We start from the raw sequence: 23,404 nt of genomic DNA, 5'->3' as shown, positions 1-23,404 counted from the left end.
TGAATCACTTTGTCTTGGTTTATATCCTGGCTCATCTCTGTACCTAAATTTCTTGATCTGTGAAGTGGTTCTTGTAAGAATCGAATGACATGATATATGACATACTTAGAATCAGGCCTGGCACGGGATAAGCCCTCAGTAAACATCTGTGTGGGAAGGAGTCTTTTACATGGCGGTCAGCTTAATTTGGGAGGAAATCAACTGATGGAAGTCACAGTGGATTCGTAGTATTTTCTGTGTGAATGAATGAATGGGAAACAGGATAAGGGGAGGTTGCCTGGGTTACAGGAAAGACCATCTCAGTGTGTTGGGAAGCTGATTCTAATATAAAAGACAGGACATATTAGAAAGGGTGATGTCAGCAATTCCCTGGTGGTCCAGTGGTTACAATCTGTGCTTTCACTGCCGGGACCAGGTTCGATCCCTGGTTGGGGGACTAAGATATTGCAAGCTGCACAGCGTGGCCGGAAAAAAAAAAGGGGTGATGTTTGTGACCATCCAGACCTGAGGTCCCATGGCCTGGAAAGGGCTCTAGTAACGGGGATAAAGGGAAAGGGGCCTTGGACATACGTGGAGTGAGGAGGGAGGAAAGAAGTCACCAGTGAGGATCTGTGACGAGGGAGTCAGTGCACGTGTGGAGACCTGCGTGCAGGGACTAGGAAAGTTCAGGGCAGTAGGATCTGGGAATTGAGAGGAAGGGGTGAAGTAGAAGTATGTCAGACTGATAGCACCTGTCCTGTTGATTTTCAAGCGATGATGGTGTTGGCATGGCTACAGTTGAGGGAGAAGCCACGTAGGTACATGACTCAGTAATAGAAGCTGCTGGCCATCGACAGACAGTGATGGAAACTGTGGGAACAGATGCTCATTTGAGGGGTTAAGTACAGAGGACAGGCACACAGGACAGCAGGTAAAGGACATGCTAGAAACCATAATGTAGAAGATGGAAGATTCAAAAGACGAATGCAAACCCGAGAGAGTTCCAAGGAGAAGAAAAGACCAACAGGGTTGCAAGTACCTCACAGCTAAAGAAAAATGAATATATTTTCTTTTGGTCCAGAGAGAGCTGGGGTGACTACAAAACTGGATTTTAACCATTTAAAAGAGAACCATGAATCAAAGTGTCTTTTCTCCCTGAGTTGCCACTAGCTGTTTCCAAGTAAAAGATTCACCAATGAACATATTATAACTGTGCAGCCTCCACCCACTGTTGAACTATTTAAATACCAGCTGCTTTTAATAAGTATGAAAAAGCAACTGGAGACGCCGCTTGTCAAACTTAGCGCACTGCCTTATGAAGGACACTTCTGTAAACGGAGAAAAAAAAATCGTGTTATAAGTACATGATAATGATAAGGCTAAGATACACAGGAGCAATTTCCCATCAAAATAATAAGCGTACCTAGGATACTTAAATATTTATTCCTCCTGGTCTTTATTAGGGGAATAATAGGTTTACTGTACTCAGTTATATTGATTCAACCTGAATGAACGTGTATGACAATATTTCTGTATATAAAGGAAAATTATTACAATTAATTGCCTCAAATTAATTTTGGATTCTTCATAGATTTGTAACTTGAACTTATTTAATATTATTAAATCAGTTATAGGTTCAGTGATTCAGGAGCTAGTTGTTGATAAATACATATTTGTTGAGTTTTAATATGTATGTGGATTAACCAGGTTTTCCTGGGCACTGTTTGATTTGGTGACACTTTTGTATTAGGTAGATTTTGAAAGTGGATGATAACTAATGTCATTCATTGTAGTTGCACTGTTTTGGTGGCTCAAATATAGCCATCGTGGAGATTTTTTAAAAAAATAAATTCTGGGTGTCTACTTCTCTAAGATAACAAATCCATAATCAAAAATCGGCTTTGCTCCAGATGGAATATTAGTAATACAAGGTGCATGGAATTCATATGTGAAGATTTCACATTTATACATCAAAATTTTTTGAGACCTTAACTTACGGCCAGATCACAGAGCAGTTAAATGGCCATTCATAAGCTTCCACTGGCTCAGTGGAAAGGTGTTATGGCTAGTAGCTAGGCCTATGCATTTTTCTTGTATCATCTTTGAACTACATTGTAAAACCTCTCTTTATTTCCTCCTTTGCCTTGTGTAATCTTGAAGGATTTCTAAAAGATTCTGTATCAAGTTTTGGGGTACATAGGAGACTGTCATTCAAGAAGCATCCCAAATTGAGGCCACCAGATGTTCCCCCGCTCCACAGTAAATCCGAGAACAAGCATAATTTGAATATTCTGCATATATTTACATATCAATGTCAAGAGTCCCTAACTCCAATTATGTAAAATAAAATTAATTAGTGCAGCCTGCTGCAAAACCCATATTCAAATCCAATATTCAGGGCAAGGCAGCCTGGAAATACCTAGCACATCTTAAAGGCAATTAGCTTGATTTCTTCTGGGAATAAAAGGGCCAGGCAGATGCACCTACCTTGGTGCATCAAGGAGAACAGACACAGAGGTAGGCGCTCGAACACAGGGAATCGGATCAAAGGCGATTGGTCCTGAGCTTCTGTGTTCTCTTTCCCAGTGAATGTTGCACACACGTATACAATCTGCAAACACATTCTTGTTCTTCTGCTCCTGCGAGGATTGAGTGGCACTCGCTGACCTTGGTTAGGTTTCTTTCTCCAGCCCCAAGGAGCAGCAGAGAGCAGAGCCAGCGCACCTTCCTGGTGATAGAACTACTGCATTTTCCTGACTCGGCGTCGCCATGGCTGTGTGCTGCCTGGAGGACCTTTACCCTCCCTCACCTGCCTTTAGAAATTCTCCTAATCATTCCTCAGCACCAGTTTGGTCTACGACGAACACCTTAGACTTTGTAGTCAGAGCTTCTTTTAAAACCTCAAGTTTGCTTTGGTGACCTTGGTTGCTGCCTCGAGACTGGACTTCCTCATGCTTGCATAAAAAGACAAGATGTTTCCTTTCTTCCACCAGTTGTAAAAATTAAATATCATTGCTAAGTGCCCAAAACATAGTTCATATCCAGAAAATGTTAGCTCCTCTCCTTCCTTTAAGACTCAAGCCAGGGACTTCCCTGGTGGTGCAGCGATTAAGACCCCGAGCTCCCAATGCAGGGGTTTGATCCCTGGTCAGGTAACTAGATCCCACATGCATGCTGCAACTAAGGAGCCTGTGAGCCGCAACTAAGATCTGGCACAACCAAATAAATAAATAAATAAATATTTAAAAAAACAAAAAGATTCAATGCAGGTGTTAATCAAAGGAGAAGTCTCTGTGGGTGCAGGGGTGATCAGGCACTGCCTGCCTTTACAGTATCTCCTCCCGCATTTTTGCACTTAATATTTGCTACTTGTGTCCTGAGGGCCCAACGTGTAGCTGCTGGATTGTGGCCTCTAAAGGGAGGTGACATGTATAGCAAGATGGGGATGACTCAGAATTGTGAAAATCTAAGTGGAAAGCAAGCATTTCATCATACCCCTCTTCAGTATGCTTTGGGTTTACTTCAAGGTTGGTAGAAGAATTGATATAGTTACAAAATTCATAAAAGAAAAAAAAAATTCAAGTCTTTTTATTAACTTTTATCTCATCCTTTAAAAATTTCTAGCTGCATGTATTGATTATAAACAGTACAATAGAACATGGGTGTAATTAACAAATGCCTAGGCACGCATGGGGGACTCTGTTTTTGTGATTAGCGTAAGGATGGGTTAGGGCACTAACACACTCTCCATTTCCTCTTCCAGACTGTGGTTTTGAACTTGCTCCCCAGAGCTAACTTCAGCATGCTCAAAAGGAAGCAGAGCTCCAGAGTGGAGGCCCAGCCGGTCACTGACTTTGGTCCTGATGAATCTCTGTCGGACAATGCAGACATACTCTGGATTAACAAGCCAGTAAGTTTCTTTTGGGAAGTGTGGAGAGGCCCACGCTGATATAAAGGAAATTTGATCCATTTCATTCAAAACTCATGTAGCTTTGGCTTTGAAATGTCTGAACTGCAGTAGAACGTGGATGAGTCTCGGAGTCTGGAGGTTGAGAACAATCCCGATGAAATAATGAGGTGCCGCTGTGAGTTATTCACAGAGGAAGGCATGAGAGGTGGTCTGGCTCCCCCTTCTCCCTTCAGAGCCATGAAATGTAGAGTTAATACCACTTCTCAGATTGACCCAAAGCTGGAGACCGAGATGAGGAACCTGTTCGACTAGACTTCCTTTACTTACCTTCTCATGATGCAGGGACCTGAGGAGACAATCAGATGTTTGGAATTAAAGGTCTCCTTCTGAGTTGCACGGAAAGGTTAATGAGATAGTGGGTAGTGTCTCTGAAGAATTTTGTCACCTTCTCTGCCTAATTAACCTGATGGGAACTTGAGGGGAAGCCTGGCTACACCAAGTGTCATTGTACACGAGACAGTCTAGCAGCCAGAGCTGGGGCGGAAGGCATAGCCACAGGGCTGGGAAGCTCAGCTCTAGGATCCTGAGTGGTATAAACTCCTTTCTCAAACCAGCAACAGGGGCTGAATTCAGGAAATGAACCGCTACTCTGGCAGTGCTTGCCTTTCCCTTGACCTTGACCATGATAAAGATGATCGGCCTTAGTCCCCCTGTCCTTTCCCATCTAATCTGTCCTCAAGACTGCTTCTCGCCTGCTCACATTTCTTTCCACATTTCCGTGTCTGTTTCCATCACACTTCTGCTTTACGATCATTGAAACATCCCTTTTACCTACAGTGCAAATCAAAATGCGTTAGTATCACATGCAAAGCCCTTTATATTGTGGTTCTAACTTGTTCAGCAACTGCCCTTTCCTGCATCTACATACACTCTGTTCACTTGTCGGTGGCTTCCTGCTCCTCTGAGATGTTCGGCCACTTCACATTGTTTCCTTTGCCCGGAGACCCTTTCCCAGCAGCTCAGATGAGTCACATCACCCTCACCCATGAAGGCTGGCTCAGATGTGACCCCTGCTCCCATCCGTTCTGAGTTTCCTCCTTTGACCCTTCCCCACCACAGATGGAATGAACCTCTTCTCTTTCCACTTATCCTACTTTATATGTAAGTAGAAATGATATTGTATATAAATATCTATGTTATGCACATCAGACTGAAAGTAGTGATGAGTCAAAACTGTGTTGTTTCTATTTGTGTGTCCTCAGAGCCCAGTATAATTTCTGACACATAGTAGGTCTTCCATTCATGTTTAGCGACTTTGAACAGAATAGACAATAAAGCAGTCGCTAACTTTTTCTTAGTATCCACCACATACAGAGCTTTCTGAGAACTTCTGAAGAAGGTAGTGTTATAGATGTAGGCGTGTAAACACTAAAATGATTAATGCTTAATGAGAATTCATTCTTTAAATTCATTACAGTTTTGTTGTGGGAGAACCCATCTTTTGAAACTCTTGGGTAATTAGATCCTTTGTGTTGGAGGCCCAGATGGGGCTAAATTTACACACTGATGTTTATTGAAGCGCTTCCTAATTGCCATGAAAAGTACATCAACTTTTAAAGTTAATCATCAGTGACTTATATGGTATGGAATTAGCAGCATTATGTCTTCATGAAAATATTACAACTGTCATTAATATTATAACCCACTCACCAGCCTACAAGTGTCTGAGTCTCCTCAAAGTTCTGACAGGTTTTCTGTTTCTCATTGTGGGTGCTTGCTAGCTTGTGTAGCTGCAGAACCATCTACTATGAAACTAAAACATCTTCTTTCAGGGAGTATATTAAAGGATTAATGTGACTGCATATATATACAGGACAGTCAAGAAATAACACATTGAGATTACGTTTAGGAATTGTGTACTAACTGATTAGCTAGTAATATAAATTGTGTAGGTTTAGCATGCAGATGCGTTAATATTTTTTTATCCTAGGTATTAGTTTTCATAATAAGATGTTATACATGAGTAATTTTATGTCCTACACATATACAGATGTATACACACACATTTATCTCTTTAATTCCTACTTCTTTAGGTTGGGGTTAAGGAAAGTCTTCAAACAGCACGTGCACTGCCAGAATTGCACACAAACTTATTTTTGGCATTTTAGGAGAGATACCTGGGCTAAATTTTTATAAAACATGTTCTCCAAAGTAAAGAGGAAAGTCCATTTATTATTAAGCTTTGAAAATATAGGATGAGAGCAGATTTTAAAATATATTTTTATATAAGGATGTTACATATAAGATAAAATAGAAAGAAAACCATTCTTATGGAATATGTATCAATTTATTTTAAGAAGCATTTGAGGTCTACTAGGATAGGCCACTGTGTTAGATTCCAGGGAAATTACAATAAATATGGTCCCCGTTTCTAGGTGCTCATAGTGCATAAAAAACTATGAAAGTAGGGGCTTCCCAGGTGGCACAGTGGTTGAGAGTCCACCTGCCGATGCAGGGGACACGGGTTCGTGCCCCGGTCTGGGAAGATCCCACATGCCGCGGAGCGCCTGGGCCCGTGAGCCATGGCCGCTGAGCCTGCGCGTCCAGAGCCTGTGCTCTGCAACGGGAGAGGCCACAACAGTGAGGGGCCCACGTACCGCAAAAAAAAAAAACTATGAAAGTAATAGCATATCACTTTTTTATCAATACATATATTGATTGAATCAGAATCTCCCTATATTATGGCCTTATGCCCTGGTAAGTATCAGAGCCGTTGGGGTAGCCTGACCTGGTTAACATCGAAGCTTTGGCTTTTATTAATGCAGGACCACAGACAAGCCCCTTAACCTTCCTGAGTCTTAGTGTTTTCATGTGAAAATTAGGCTGCTTTGAGAATTAAACGATGTAAAATACGTGAAAATATTTAGCACGTTACAAGTATTTAACGTGTTAGTTTCCTTCTTCCTTTTCTCCCTACTGGTGAAATATTTCCATCTCGTTATTACGTTTTCCAAATAGCATGGTTCATAACACAAGTTTAGGATATTTCGTGGCATCAAGATAGTAACTCCGGACCATCTCTGCAGTGGGTTCATTCTCTGCTGCGCATCTGTGCCATCATCAGCGTCATTTCTGTCTGCATGAACACGCCCATGACCTTCGAACACTACCCTCCTCTGCAGTACGTGACGTTCACCCTGGACACTCTGTTGATGTTTCTCTACACGGCAGAGATGATAGCAAAAATGCACATCCGGGGGATTGTCAAGGTGAGTGTTTCCATGTTATTTAAGCTGAAAACCAAAATGCATTGAGAATCTAAATCAGTTTAATGCTTTCACATTAATTTCAGTCAAACAAAACGTCTCTTTATTTTATCGATATTGAAGTCTTTTTAAAAAGGGTATAACTCCAGATGTTGGTGAAAATATAATACCTTAAGAATAATTAAAAAGTGAAGTCAATTGTGTAAGGCACAAAGTCTTGGAATATCTGAGAAGGAGCTAGATGGCCCCACTGCTGACTTCGTGAAGGCCGGAAGAGGGTCTTTCATGCCACCTATGGGATGAGCATGCCACCTAGCCCAAGGAGGCACCTGTTGGTTCATGGAACGCATAATAAACGTCATGTGATAAATTTGCAGTGCGATGGTAATCAGCAGGATGTCATTCACCTGAGGCATTCTGAACATATTAAGAGGGAAAAAGAAAGGACTTGAAATGGAAAGGAATTCCAGGACTGTAACACAAGGAATGTGTAACATGAAATTGGCACCATTGGGAGACAATAAATAAATAAAGAAAAGAAAAAGGAAAAGAAAGAAAAAGAAAAGGAAGAAAATTTCTGTCCCGGGATATCTCTTTCTTCTGTAACCCTAACCTTCGCAGAGGATTTTTATTTATTTATATTTTAACCTTCATTAAAAATATGTAGATGATGCTGTCTCTAAAGTATTTCAAATTGTACTATTTCGAGAGACAATGGTATAATGAAACAGCAGATTGGGTGTTAGGGTCTGACAAATGACAGATTTGACTCAAATCCTAGCCTTTTCTTTTACTGGCTGTATCAGCATCTCAAGTGAGGTAATTTTGATGAAGAAGGGCCTTATTTTGTATAAGGGTTTCAAGACTTTAACAAGATGATGCTTAAGATATAGTTATTGGGTCAATTTTTTTGCTTCTCTTTACAATAATTCATTGTGTGCTATCTTTAAAAAGGGAGTTCACAGTCAATGCACTACTATTTTCACTTTTAACTTTTTAAAAACTTTTTATTATGGAACTTTAAAAATTTACAGGAAAGTAGAGATTATAGTTGTAATGAATCCTGTAACTCAGCATCAACAGTTATCAGTATTTTCCCAGTTCTATTTCATTTTAAAGCAAATCTGAGAAATCAGATTATTTCAGAAACAACTTCTTATGCATCGCTGACTGACAAAATCTTTTTTTTACATATTGCATCTAGCACAATTAACAATAATTCCTTAATGTAGGCTAATACCCCATCCGTATTCATAATTCCCCAGGTGTCTAAAATATTTTCTTTTACAGTTAGCTTCTTTGAATCAGGACTCAAAGAAGCTGTACAAAGTGTATTTGTTATATTTTAAAATCTCATTTAAGTCTCTTTAAATCCTTTAGGTCTCAGCCCCACATGCCCTGCAAAAAAATTTTCCATGTCATTGATCCATTGGGAAAGTGAGTCTTTTGTCTTGCAGAATGTTCTACAGTCTAGGTTTGGATAATTGCTTCCTGGTGGCTCTATTTAACAGTTTCTGTTTACTCCATATTCCCTGAACCTTTTTGACTGTTGACCAGTGATGTACACAGGTGTCTCTTTCACCACGTGGTCACCACAAAACAGGTTGTCAAACTTTTGGATATTTGCCAATCTGTTGGGTGGCAAATGGTAACTCAGTGTGGTTTTAATTTGCATTTCCATTTGACGAGTGAAGTTGAACCTGATTCTATGTATATAAAGGCCATTTTCAAGTTGTCATTATTTTTCACTCAAATTTTGGGCACTTTTTGTGTGTTAGGAATATTAGCCCTTTATGATGTAAGTTGCAGTTATTTTTCCCCATTTGTCGTTGTCTTTGGCTCTGCCTGTGGTTATTGGTACCACACACACTTCTTCCTGTCCCAGATCATGGGCAATCTTTCCATTCTATCAAGTCTGCTCCCGCACCTTAAAGGACTGTTTTATAGTTTTCCTCATGTAGATTTTGCACGTTTTTTGTTATATTTATGCTCTGATATTTTTTTTTTTTGCTCTTGGTGTGGGGTCTTGTCTTTTATTATGTATTCTTACTTACTGTTGTTCTTTTAAATGAAGGCTGTTGATTTCTGTTTGTTAATATTATATCCTGCCACTTTACTAAATTTACTAAATTTGTGTATTGTTTATAGTAGTTTTTCCATTCATTCTTTTGTTATTTCCATATCATCATATCGTATACAAATAAAGACAGGTTTGCCTTTTTCTTTCCAGTTCTTATGCCTCTAATTGCTGCCACTTATTTAATTGGGCCAGCTAATAATACCTACAAAATTTTAAATAGTTTTAGAGACAGTGCGCATCTCTGCTTAGCTCCCGGCTTTATTTAGAACACCTCTAATGTTTCCTAATTAAGTAATCTGAAGGATTTGCGTTTTAAGTATGCATATTTTATCAAGTTAAGGGAATAAACATTAATTCCAACTTTCAAGAGTTGCATCTTGAATAGCTTTTAAATTTTGTTGAATGATGATTTTTCTCCTTAGCTCTTGTAATAGCGTGGATTTCCTAATAATTGAACTATCCTTACATTCCCAGAAAAAACTCAGCTGGGTCATGACACAGTTTTGTTCTGTTTTAATCGGTTATTTCATTATATTTGTTATTATTTTCCTTGTGTAAATTTTGTCTAATCTTTGTCAGGTTTTGATGTTAGATTTTCTCTCTGTGTGTGTGTGTGTGCACTTATATGCTCTAAAATAATCTGAGTAATCTTGAAATTATTTTAACTTGGAAAGTTTGTTCGAAATCCCCTGTGAAACCATCTGATTCTAGTGCCTTTTTGGTAGGACTCCCTCTTCTTTCTGTTTCTCCTAGGGAAATTGGTCTGTTTAGACTTGCTTGGTCTGTTGGGGGTCTGTTTGATGAAGTAAATTTTCTTATGAAATTATTCACTATTTAATTTGTTTAATTTACTAACAGTGTATGTTTATTATGCACTGATTTCCAGCTAAAATATCTGTACAACTCTTTGCCAAACAATGTGAAAACTTACTAAGAAAAGTGTAACCTGATGCTTAAAATAGAACACGATGCACACATATACTTTATTTGGGTTGGTAGACTCAAGTCCACGTCCCTGGAAAGGCTAATGGGAAGAGAGGGAAGAGGAGGTAGTGATACACTTAACGCTTATCAATTGTTAAGTATTTAGATAAACATTGCCAGCACAAGATTTACCCCCCAAGAACAGCAGAGCTGCATGCATGCACATCTTACCTCCTTGCAGGATTCACGGACAACTTCAATGTTTCCACTGGCACCTGTACAGATTCGCTATAGTGGTTCTTCTAGTTACATAGTGATTTGGGAGCAAGTATTTTAGCAAATGTAAATAGCAAAGATTTGTGTAGTGAGAATTCAGATAGTGAGAGATAGACCTTCAGTATTTTGTGAAAGTGCTGTAATAATGGTCTGAAACAGGTACAGGGGAAGGGGGCACAAAAAATAGTGAAAAAAATCTGCTTGAAGATGTCAGTGAAGAGCAATGTGAAGTGATGTCTTGAAGTGAGGAGGTGTAGTCTATGGTGGGGGTATTTGCAGAGGGAAGTCAAGGGTTTCACAGAGAGAGAAAAGCAACGCTTTGAGACACACAGGCTTGGAACACCCTGGAGCCTTGGGGCACTCTGCGTAGTCAGAAGTAGCAGATGGGATGCTCAGGGAGCAGCTGGAAGGGACCCTGTGAAGGCAGCCCTGCTGCACCGTGGAGGGCCTTGCAGCCCTGCGAGGAGCTCAGGCTTCCTTCTGTGGTCAGTTAAGATGCGTGGGGCATACGAATCTGAGAGTGACACCCTCTGATTTGTATTTGAGAAGCTCACTGTGGAGGTCACACGCCCCACGCACAACAGGAGAGAGAAATTGGAGCACAAAGTCCTTCCGGCAGAAAATGTCCTTCAAAATTTTCATTAGAGGAATTTATGTGTTTAAAGGATTTCACATCTTTTATAACATCCCCCAAACTTGACTACACTGCCAATTAATTCCTACTGCCCAATAATTTGTTTCTAATTGCCTCCCCCACTAACTCTTGTTCCAAGAAGCATTCTAGCTCACCAAATCCCTACAGGCAAAAATAAAGCATTTGGGTGATACATGTTTGTGTTGCTGCAAAGCGTTCCATGTAGTGCAGACTGAATTCTTCAGACAATTCTCAGTTGTCTATTTTTCGTCTGGCAATAGACCTGGCTAAAAGTAGCATGCATCCTCTGAGCACTGTTGAAGTAATAAAAAATAATGCTAAGATGCAGTGACAGATGGGCCCTGGGAACTCAGAACAATAAATCATGTGCTTATGAAACTACACCCATGCATATTGTTTTGTAACTCCAACCTATATCCCTATAACTGTCTTCAGGTAAATGTGTTTGGTTTCTCTGCTTGTGAAGTCCTTGCATGGCAATTTAAGTTCCTCTCTTATACTGTATAATTGATTGGCAGCCTCCAAGTGTTTATCTTTATAAAAATTGATGGACAGCTCTTGAATAACTCATCTCCTCAGACACCAGCCTGCTGATTTCCACCCATAACTCAAATACTCTCTGCTCTCTCTTTCTTGTTGATGCAACAAACAAGTTAAAACCTTTCTTTCATATTGGAGGCATTAAAACTTCTCAGATACCACTGGGCCTTCGTGTGTGTTAGGTTCTGGTTACACATTTTGGAAGCAGGGGAAAGGGACAATTTATTATTTACAAATATTGTAACTTGAACATTAATACAGTAGGATTTTAAAGGGATCTGGATGTACTGACAAATTGAATCATAGCACCATTTAACCAGTTATGGTGAAGAGTCTTTGAAAATACAAATTGAAAAAGAGGCAACTTGATGAATACGTCAGACACAAAATGCAATATGAGATTATGTTACCGAACCAAACTTGGGTCCGCTCACCCTCCCGCAGTAAAGCCAATCTACTGACACTGTGTTGTGCTGAAGGAAAGTGCAGTGTTTATTGCAAGACCAAGCAAGGGGAGTGGGTGGCTAATGCTCAAGGACCCAACTTCCCTGAAGGCTTTCAGGAAAGGAGTTTTAAAGGCAAGGTGAGGGTGAGGGTCAAGTAGTGCATGATCAGCTCATGGAGCTGGTGGTGAGGTGACTGCCTTCTGGTTCCAACCAGTCTGGGGTCTAGGTGCTGGTGGTCAGCATGCAGTTGACTTCTTCCACCTGATGGAGGTTTTAGTATCCTTTAGTACCTCAAGGATATGGGCTCAGAATAGTATCTATAGGCCTTGAAGAGGAATTAAAAGTCTTTGACTTTGTTTTATGGCTAAACTATTATTTTGCCTTGTTTTCCTTTGTTTCTGTATTTTCTCACTTCTGTGGTTAAACTTGCTCTTTGGAACTCTGGGAAGGCCTAGGAGGCTAGAGCTTTTCTACAAACAAGAGGTGGGGGACAGGGCAGAGTCCCACTTGGCTTCAATTATATTTCAAAGTGCCAGGTTTCAAAGTCCCTATTCTGTTTATTAAAAGGTATTTTACACTTATGGAGCCTTGGTGATTATCAATAATGATTGATATGATATCAATTTCAATTCATATTTACAATTCAATCGTATCTACAATTTCATTAAAATGCAAAAATTATATAAACCCTGACCTGGTTCCTATTTGCATGGCACATGGTCTTTGCTGATTCAAACTACACTAATCCAAGAAATATCCAAACGTTATCTCATCATTTCAACTGTGATCTTTCATGATTATGAAGGAAAAGAGTCTTAACTCTAAGGTAGTGCATTGAAAGGTACTCCATCTTTCTCTTTTTGCTGCAAAGAATCATTTCTTTAAAGGAACAATTTTAGTAGCTTCAGTGAATGGATAGATGCATGGATGCATTCATGAAGCATATGCATTGACTTCTTACTGCCTGCATTGTAATCTACAGAGGCTCTAAGACATGGTTCCTGTGCTTATCTCATCAATCATTTAATATCTGCTGTATGTCGTACATGGTGCTAGGTGGTGGGAGTGCCATCCGAAGTAGTCTAGTAAGTTTCAAGATGCTACTAATCTTCAGAACAAACTCAAACATTTACAGTGGGGAATAGACCTTTTCTTAAATGCAACACCAGAGAATACGTTTAGAGAAGATTTAAGTAGGAAGTCCAAACTGCAGGGACTAAAATATAAACTCATTAAACGACTGGATGGGGATTACAAAGGACTCTTCTGTAGGTTACACAGCATGAACCTTATTTATTTACATGAGCTGAGTTGCTGGTGGTAGCATGATGTGTGAGCAAAAGTGCTGATCAGAGTAGGCTGTGGTCAGACCAAACTATGGAGGGAAAAGTTGGCACAGACTGTGGGGAATTTTTCAGGAAGACGGAACAGCATGAAGAACAATGGATGCTAAAGGGCAAAAGGTTAAAAGAAAAGATGGGAAAAATCTGGGTGTTATTGGCCTTTGTATCCCAGGTCACTATAACACAGCTTGTTAAAGGTTTTTATAAATAATGGACGACCCCTGGAAACAGGAACCAAAACATAATGTATAAAACTTATGCTCAGCGGATTATTTCACGTATTATACCAGACAAGTAAAAAGAAGCCAGTTTTAGTTGACCATTATGTGCCATCTAGTATGTGGTGGTTCTTACTGGGGACAGCCAGATGCCACTGTGAATTTCTGGAACGTCTAAAGCAGAAAACATTCCAGATAATGCAACTCAAATGACTTCGTAATTCAGAAATAGTTTTCTACATTATACAGTAGTAGTTTTTGCTAAGCCAGTTTTCATAATATGAGGTCATTTGAAATTCGAATGTGTTTTTATGCTTTTGTTTTATTTGGGACCCTAAATGATTTAAAATAATGCTTTTATGTAGTTCAACTTATACTCCAGGGCAGCTTTGCAACATCAGTTTCTTTAGCAGACAAATTTATGTAGTAAATAAAAAACAAAAATTCAGCCAACTCTGTTACTGATAACTTTAGGTTGTGAATTTGTGAGGCCCAAGTTTTTCAATTTTGACTTTATTTGCACCAAATGACAAAGTGATTTTTGTTAAAGCTAAAATTTTCAACTTAAAAAAAATTTAATATTGAAAATCTATTAAAAAAAATATAACACATGACCATTAGTCAAAAGACACATGTATGGATATTCTGTGAAAATTATGTCTCTCTTCTGCCCTTGGTTCTTGCCATTCTGTTCCCCTTCCAGGGAAATACCACTATTTATCCTCACTTTTTATATTTTAAATAAACCTCAATATAATGAGAAGCTCTTACCCTGTATCTAATTGAACATAATTTGTTACTAAAGCAAATTATGAGCAACAATAGAAGTTAATTGTAGTAATACTACATGCAACATTTTTTAGTGCAAAATAGGAATAAAATAGTAATAGTGTTCGGGAAAAAATATTGTATAAGCTCATTCTATTTGGGTGCCTGTGTACCCAGTGATCTGTAATTATTCTCTTTCTTGCCTAATATTAACTTTTAATTGTTACTATTTTAAAATAGTTCTCTGCTGAGCCCCATAAAATTTCAGTTTTCATTTTTGGAATTTTTTACATTTTTTAAGCAATCACAATTATGCCTAGTTCTTCAAATAAAGATCAAGTAATATTTTTCTCTCACTTTTTGCTCAACAACAAGTAAAGAACACATTTGTTTACTAAAAGTCAATTTGAAAATATATACTTTAATTTTTCTGTGTAACACTTATCAACATCATATACTGTATATTTACATTTTTAAAAAGTTAACATTTAAAAACATTTTATAAAATAATGCATTCTAATGTCAGAGTAGACTCACAAGTAAAAAATGAAAGTAGTATGTCTTCCTTATCTTTCTTTTACATTTAAAATCCCAATTAAAGTTAAGTCGATATATGTTTATTTTGAAAATGAAGGCAAGTTTCTTCATCTTCACTTCTAATTCAGTTCAACATGAATTCCTGGCTAATTTTCCACTAATGATGGTTGTTCCCAGAGATTTAAAGTCCTTCACTGACCACTGTGTGCTCAATGGCCAGTGAAGGACTAACCTTGGTTCTTATAGGAAGAGGTGGTTTTAGGACCTAAGCAGCCTATTAAGTAGGATGGCCTCTGGTTCTTTATGTAGTGGACTCTGTGTGGCTAAGAGAAAAAACAGTGATGTTTTACCTTTGCATGAATTTAAAATTTTACATGCAAAGTTCTGCAGTTACTTGTGTTTTATAAATTATTTTCCTCATATATAATACCACTTAAAATGCTAAAAGTGTTCTTTTGGAAAGTGTGCTCAATTATGATACAAAAATTGTACATAACTTATACTGAATTAACACTTGATTATTCCCTCCACAGATGTTTTTTTGAAATTATTCATTTTGTCTGATAACGCCATGTGAAATTTATTTTTAGGGGGATAGTTCCTATGTGAAAGATCGCTGGTGTGTTTTTGATGGATTTATGGTCTTTTGCCTTTGGGTTTCATTGGTGTTACAGGTAATTAAACACTTTTAAATTACAAGGGGGTATTTTCCAAAATGGGCATGATTTTACATTGAAAATCTAAATAGATATATTAAAGAGTATATATATATTTCATCCTGCATATTAAATGTGTTCTTTTCCATTTAATAACTATTGTATGATTGACAAACATTTCCTAATTATCATCTTGCCTCTGCTGGTAAATGGAATTCTTTTTCATCTTTTTCATAGTATTTTTAACCCTTTCACCATTACTTTGTGTTCTAGATACTCAAATAGTTCCACCAAAGACCATGTGATTGTGTAATTTCCCAAAACATTATTTTTTTAATGTTTATTGGTTTTAAAAAGCCTAACATTTTAATCATTGTCAGTCACATTTTTGAATTATTTCTCAATCAGAAATAAAAATTAGTACCATATGAGATTATTTCTTATTAAGCAGATGTTAGAAATATATTCATTGAAATAAAGGAAAGAACATGGAGTGAGGTTTCTGTATTTGTAGAATAAAAATTTGAATTTAAAAATTAAAATTCCAGTCCTTTATGTGACTGAATTCTCACTAAAAATAGCTAAAATAATATAAATACATTGGGATAAATATTGGTTAACATAAAATGCTCTATTGCTAATAGAAAACGCCTTACCATGAGAAATGGGGAACATAGATTAAAAAGGCCTGAAGGACGGATTTTATTGAAAACCAGTAGAATTCATTCCCATGCATTCATTCAGGCTTGATTTTGCATTTAATTCAACTGAAGTTACTGTATTCTTCATTTTAAAAAAATCAGAATAAAATAAATTCATAGTGCATCCTGCAAACTCATCATGGTGCTTATTGATAAGCTGTCCTTATTTTTACAAAGCTCACCTCTCCAATAATTAATTTCATCCTACATTTTAAATATGTTCTTTTCCATTTAATAACTATTGTATGATTGACAAACGTTTCCTAATTATCATCTTGCCTCTACTGGTAAATGGAATTCTTTTTCATCTTTTTCATAGTATTTTTAACCCTTTCGCCATTACTTTGTGTTCTAGATACTCAAAAAGTTCCACCAAAGACCATTATTAGTGAGGAAGGCTTAGCATGCTTATTCTGTATTCTACGTTGGCACTTTGTAATAAAAACTGTGCCTTGATGGATTATACAGGAAATGAACAAGATTAACGACACTTTCATTAGTTTATGTATTTGTTTCTCTTAAGAAAGCTATAGCTCCAAAGAAAGTTGATTTCGGTGGAAGATAATGCAGGGCACAGGATGAACCTCTGATGCTGTCTGTATAGTCCTGACTACAAGCATTGCTAAGCGAAAGTCTGAATCGTTTGTTCACCTCTGAATTTGCAGGTATTTGAAATCGCTGATATAGTTGATCAGATGTCCCCTTGGGGCATGTTACGGATCCCACGGCCACTAATTATGATCCGGGCATTCCGGATTTATTTCCGATTTGAACTACCAAGGACCAGAATTACAAATATTTTGAAGTAAGCACTGCTTTTACGTAAGTTAAGGGGATAAGTTTATGATTTTGGGGGGTAAGTTTTACCTACTTTACCTATTTTTTCCCCCTAGGCGATCAGGAGAACAAATATGGAGTGTTTCCATTTTCCTCCTTTTCTTTCTACTTCTTTATGGAATTTTAGGAGTTCAGATGTTTGGGACATTTACCTATCACTGTGTAGTAAATGACACAAAACCAGGGTAAGTTTGTCTACTAACTGCATTTTTTAAAAAATAGATCTTTATTGGAGTATAATTGCTTCACAATACTGTGTTAGTTTCTGTTGTACACCAAAGTGAATCAGCCATATGCACACACGTGTCCCCGTATCCCCTCCCTCTTGAGCCTCCCTCCCACCCTCCCTATCCCACCCCTCTAGGTCATCACAAAGCACTGAGTTGATATCCCTGTGCTGTGCTGCTGCTTCCCACTTTTATCTAGGTGATTCATAAGGACTTTTCTGCAGTTCTCATGAGAAAAACCTCTGTCTCAATTTTTAAAAAAGTATTTATGTGCCCTCTATGTTCTGTATTCTCTGCTTCAAAATTGTTTTGTGCAAATGTTTAAGACAAATACTCAAGACAAGCCAGACTGAAAAATGTAACCCTGTGGGAAAGTAGATTCAGCGAATTCAAAGTGTACATTTAGAAAGTTTCCTCAGCGTGGGAACATAATACCGTCAGGATATTTTCATATCTTATTTAAATAAGATGGGAATGGAAAATGGTATAACTACTTGGAAAAACAGTCGGGCAGTTTCTTAAAAATTAAACAGACATCTACCATATATCCCATTCATTTATTCCTGGGGCTTAACCAAGAGAAATGAAAACTTATGTCCATACAAAGACTTATACATAGACTTATGTATGCTTATACATACAAAGGCTTTATTTGTAATAGCCCACTTTGGTAACACCCCAAATTTCCATCAACAGGTAAATGGATTAACAAATTGTGGTATATCCATGTAATGACTACTATTTAGCAATAAAAGAAGTATGAGATATTGATATACATAACATCTTGAGTCTCAAGATAATTACATTGAGTAAATGAAGCTAGATGAAAAAGAGTACATATTCTGTGGTTCTATGTATATAAAATTCTAGAAAATGTAAGCTTGTCTATGATGATATAAAGGAAATCATTGGTTGCCTGGAAATAAGGGTTAGGGTAGGAGAAAGAGATGACCAAGGGGCACTAGGAAACCTTTGGGATTAGTCAGTATGTTCATTTTCTTGAGTGTGGTTCTGTGCATATGTCAGAATTTATCAAGCTGTTCTTTTTAATATGTGCAATAGATTGTATGTCACGTATACCTTACTACAACTGATTTTCATCATATGGTAAGGCAGTTTTCCCCGCACTATTTATTGTGTGTCATTACTCACAGAATTTAACGCTACGTTTCTCATTTACTAATTCCCTGTCTATATTTGGGTCTGTAACTATAATCTCTATTGTGCCTGATTGACCTGTTTGACGATCCCTTCACCAATATCACGCTCTGGAGCTCGTTTAAATTATAATATGTCTGTATGCCTGGGAGTCCCACTTCCCGCTCCCAGACTCACATGGGCTTAGGACCCTGTCTTCTGCTTCTTGTAGGCATTGAAACCCAAGCTCATGGCTACTGGGTACTTAGTCCCCATTGAGACCACCATTTAGTCAACTCATTTATTTCCCTTCCTCTAGTTTTTAGTTTCCTCTTATATGTTGCCATTTTGGAATGTATTTTTCTTTCTTCTAAGCCCAGATGTGCATTTTTAAATGTTAGTGTTTATCCAACAGATCTAGCTGTTTGTAGTGGAAGGAGCTAAATTTAATGTAGTCCATCTTGCTAGAATTAGCACTCTGGCACTCACAGCTGTTTTTTTCCCTATTTTCCTCATTACACTGTGAGGTCCTTAAGGATACATTTGGGAAAGGGTCGATAAGATTCATTTCCCTGTGGTCAGTACCTAGTATCCTAGCACAGAGTAAGTACTTAGTAACTATTTATTGACGGCATGGTTAATAATGTGTTATATTTAGACAGATAATGACAACTTTATGACAAATTGATAAAGAAGAGGAAATAAAAAAAGAACAGAGGAAGAAAAGCAAGTTGCTAAAAGTGACAAAGGAGAAATTATTAAAAAATAGAAAAACAACTTTAAAAGCAGAGGATAGCAGTGAATTAGTACAAACACAGGATAGGAAAGTTGAAGGAAGTGGTGAGTAAGGGAGTTGACTTGTGTGGGTGAGGGAAGAAATGCGTGGAAGGAAACCTGTAGGTAGTTTTTTTTTTTTTTAAATGTATGTGGGCTGTAGAATATGTCTAGATTGTTCCATGAATGAATATGAGGGTGGAAAAATATCGTGTGGGCAGAGACAATAGACGTAGACGTGAAGAAAAGAGAAAGCTTCTGGGTAAGGAAGCAGCTGTGTTCTAACCGCAGTGAGTTTAAGAGGCTGGTTTAGAGTTCCCATTTTATTAAAAACCAAGTTGAAGGGCAAGAATTCTCAAACTTGTTAACCCAGCTAGGAGATCAGGCATCATGCTGCAAACTTAACTTTGACATAGAAAATATAATACAAATAGGGCAGACAGGTATGAGTGTCATCTGAACTCATGGTCTTTGAATCATTCAGTAAGTCCTCTTAGCCAGCTCCATGCTGTACTCTGTTCTCAAAAATGAGTGTCTGAAAAAAATGTTAAAAGACCTCTCATATTCTATTAGCTCCAGCTCATTACGTTATCCTAAAAAAAAGGAGTGCACTGGGAAGAATTTCATACGTGTTGGCAGACTTTTCAGTTACTAGAGACATAGCAGTTATAGGGAGACGTCTGCGTTTTCTCTTTCTTATATTTGTAAAATCTGCCCAATGGCTGTGTACACACACATGGATTTTGCCTTCTCTTTATGTGATTCTTAATTTACTATTTGAGAAGAAAATACGTAATTGGCCACATGGTTTTATGAGCAGTGTTACTGATGAAAACAATTTTCATAAGTTTGATGACTTATTTCAAGGACCAATCATTTCCACCATTTTTCTTTTATATTTTCAGTTCAGTGTTAACTGAGTTTTAAAGTCTCGCTTATTAGCAGAAAAACCGTCAATACAGTTTTACCGTTAGTTCCAGCCCAGACATTAATTTGCTTTCTTTTTAGAGACTCAAACAGTGTCCAAAGTCAGAATGAAACATATAAAAATCCCCATTTAAAAGAATTTCCCAACTTTTTTCTTTCCTTTTGTTGCTTCTTAACTAGAATTTCTCATAAACATCTCTGAGTCAGATATTAAGCTTTGGTATGATGGTTGTGTTTCCAGAGATAAGTGTTGCCAGTTGCTGTCATGACCTCATTTCTCTTCATCATCATCCTTTAACAATTGTTCCAACCTCTGCTTAATTTGCATGCACTGTAGCCTAATAACGGGAGAGCTTTCAGGCAGAGATGCGCCTGTTCAGAAACCTGTATGTCCTAGGTTTCACGGCTGACCTCCAGAACTGATTATGTTTAATCTGTGAAGCAAACAGGATAAATAAGGAAGGAATTCAATACATGGAATTTTGCTTTTGAATGGAGCTGATTTCTTATAAAGCAGATAGAAGGGCATCTCAGCTGTGTCCTCTGTAGCATTACTAGTAAAGCTTTAGCTTCTTCTCTGGTAATGAATTGTGACCTAAGGCAATTATGGAAGAAGTAATGGGATTTGACTAAGCAAGGCAGTTCATATCCTAAAGAGAGCTGAGGAGGGCAGTGGCCTGTGGCAGAAACAGGTGTTGCAAAATGCCAAACGTGCTGGCAGAAATCTCCCTGAAGCTAAAAGAGGAACGTGTAAAAAGGAGCTGGTAGGTGAAATAGAAAAGGTGAAGATTTACCTGACACCTGATTATCATTCCTGAGAAAGGAGAGAAATTTATTCATAGCTTAGTATCAAATAATGACATCTCATCCCCAAGACTGAGATAATTAGAAAAGCTTTAAGGTAAGGAAATGTAAATGTTAAGTTCATAAAAGTTTACTATGTGGAGAGAGGATTCAACCACGAGTCTGGGTGAATATTTGTAATGACTGGACCATCAGCTTTAAGACCCAGAGGTAGGGGACCACACGTCACAGGCACCCAGGACAATCCTGGTGTATCCCTGTTGCTGCAGAGTAATTACTAATAACTTCCTTTGTGATCTCAGGAGAGCCTCAGTATGGACAATACATTTTATGGTTACCCCACCCAATGGCAGTTTTTAGGACTTGGTGGTATTTTATAAAATATCACTAAGACTTAGACCAGAGACAATATAAAGCCAGATTTGGGGCAGTTTTCTATTGCTGGTCCAAATAAAAAATTTTTAAGTTTTCCCTTTAGGGTACTTATAAAATAAATGAATGATTGTCTTATAAATTCCGTTCACAACATAACGAGGTTTTTTAAAAATGGAGAGGTCAGAAGAATTAAAAATAGAAACATGGGACTTAGAATATTAATTTTTAATTTCCATGGATTTATCAAGAGAGGATTTTGTAGAATATGTAAAATCATAAGTGCCTCAAATTCATGCAAAGGTCTGTGAAGTCTTCTTGATTAATATTTAAACTTCTTTTGAAAAGATGAAAAAAGACTGCTCTATTTAACTTACAGGGCTCAGGCTGAGATATCTGCCAAGTGGGAGATATAAGAACAAGTTTGGATATTGGAAACATTTTCTTTAATATTTAAGAAATGAAAGTACTCTGATGATATATGTAGATTTCTAAATAAATTAATAGCAATGATTGTGGAGCACCTATTATGTCTCAGATATTTTGCTTGTAACTACTTTTTAGAACAATCTGAAAGGATTATTTCCCCCATTTTGCAGATGAAGACACAGCCTCAAAGAGGTTAAATAATGTGTCCACATGGTAAACGAGGGAGCTGGGATTTGAACTCCCAGCCCATGCTTGTGCCGCCATTTAACCAACCTCTGCAATGTTATAATCCCACATTCATAAACCTATTTCACATACAGACCCACATCCGTAACCATAAACTCTTTTTTTTTTTTTTTTTGCGGTACACGGGCCTCTCACTGTTGCGGCCTCCCCCGTTGCGGAGCACAGGCTCCGGACGGGCAGGCTCAGCGGCCATGGCTCACGGGCCCAGCGGCTCCGCGGCATGTGGGATCCTCCCGGACCGGGCCACGAACCCGTGTCCTCTCCATCGGCAGGCAGACTCTCAACCACTGCGCCACCAGGGAAGCCCCATAAACTCTTCATAATGTATGTCGTAGAGAAAATTAAAACCATATTACACCTGGTTTCTATCTCTATGTTGATATTATATTCCAGGGGGTTCAGTCTCATCTGAATCTATAAAATAATGATATGCAATATATTTGTATTACTCCATATATCTCTTATAAATTTGTTGTGCACATGCATCTCAAAGATGCAGACCACTTGAGCCACCAGTTAGATTAACCTTTCATATGATGATAATGGTTTAAAATTAAATGTAAGAAAATATCTGAGGGAGTTCCTTGGTGGCCTACTGGTTAGGATTCTGGGCTTTCACTGCCATGGCCCAGGTTCAATCCCTGGTCAGGGAACTGAGATCCCACAAGCTGTGTGGCATGGCCAAAAAAAAAAAGAAAATATTTGAGAATCAACTAAACTCCCATATGAAAAATTAATACCTGTGTGATTTTCACCAAAAGAGCAAAAGCATTCGTGAGAGTCTTCAGGATAAAAAAAGAAAATCCTACAGTTTGAAAAGGGTCGAAAAGAAATCGAGTAATTTATTTTGGTTAATTATACTATAGCACTTCTTTTGATCTTATGTTTACTTCCCCAGAAGAGGATAATGTAATAATATAGATTTTATTATTAATATGATTAATAATATATTTATTATATATTATAATCATATGCAATGCTAATTTATAATTATTATATTGTAATTAATATGTTAATTATAGTAACTAGTTAATATAATTATTAATATATGACTCCGATTTATTGTTAGTGGAAATAACCTTCATTGAACAACTGATATCTGTTATTTTCTCATTTAATACTCGTAACAATCTGGTAAGTTGTGTTCTACTTTTACACTCCTTATTACAGAGAAGGAAATTGAAGCTCAGTTTCCTTAAAGAAGATGTCTAAGATGAAACAGCTTGGAAGTACCAGAAGCAAGGTTTAAAACCAGATCTCCTTGACACTGATTTCTGTACTTTTAAATATTTACTGTAATTCTGTCAGTATGTGAGGTGATCTTCAGCATGTGTCCCTCCAGAGTATTTGAG

At 37.7% G+C, this 23,404-nt stretch overlaps 1 protein-coding gene across 1 annotated transcript in view; it reads left to right on the top strand.

The window, feature by feature from the left end:
* The first annotated feature begins 3,750 nt into the window (after positions 1-3,750).
* NALCN (sodium leak channel, non-selective) overlaps positions 3,751-23,404 on the top strand; it is a 279,376-nt gene continuing 259,722 nt past the window's right edge. Inside the window, exons 1-5 of the mRNA XM_033843681.2 lie at positions 3,751-3,889; positions 6,976-7,158; positions 15,533-15,616; positions 16,965-17,104; positions 17,193-17,321. Coding sequence (XP_033699572.1) covers positions 3,782-3,889; positions 6,976-7,158; positions 15,533-15,616; positions 16,965-17,104; positions 17,193-17,321 — 644 coding nt within the window. The 5' untranslated portion in view covers positions 3,751-3,781. The remainder of the gene's footprint in view (positions 3,890-6,975; positions 7,159-15,532; positions 15,617-16,964; positions 17,105-17,192; positions 17,322-23,404) is intronic.

The sequence above is a fragment of the Tursiops truncatus genome, chromosome 18 (assembly GCF_011762595.2).
Source record: "Tursiops truncatus isolate mTurTru1 chromosome 18, mTurTru1.mat.Y, whole genome shotgun sequence".
Classification (NCBI taxonomy): Eukaryota; Metazoa; Chordata; class Mammalia; order Artiodactyla; family Delphinidae; genus Tursiops; species Tursiops truncatus.
Note: the sequence above shows the minus strand (reverse complement) of the source record. Positions and strands in the feature narration are given on the sequence as shown.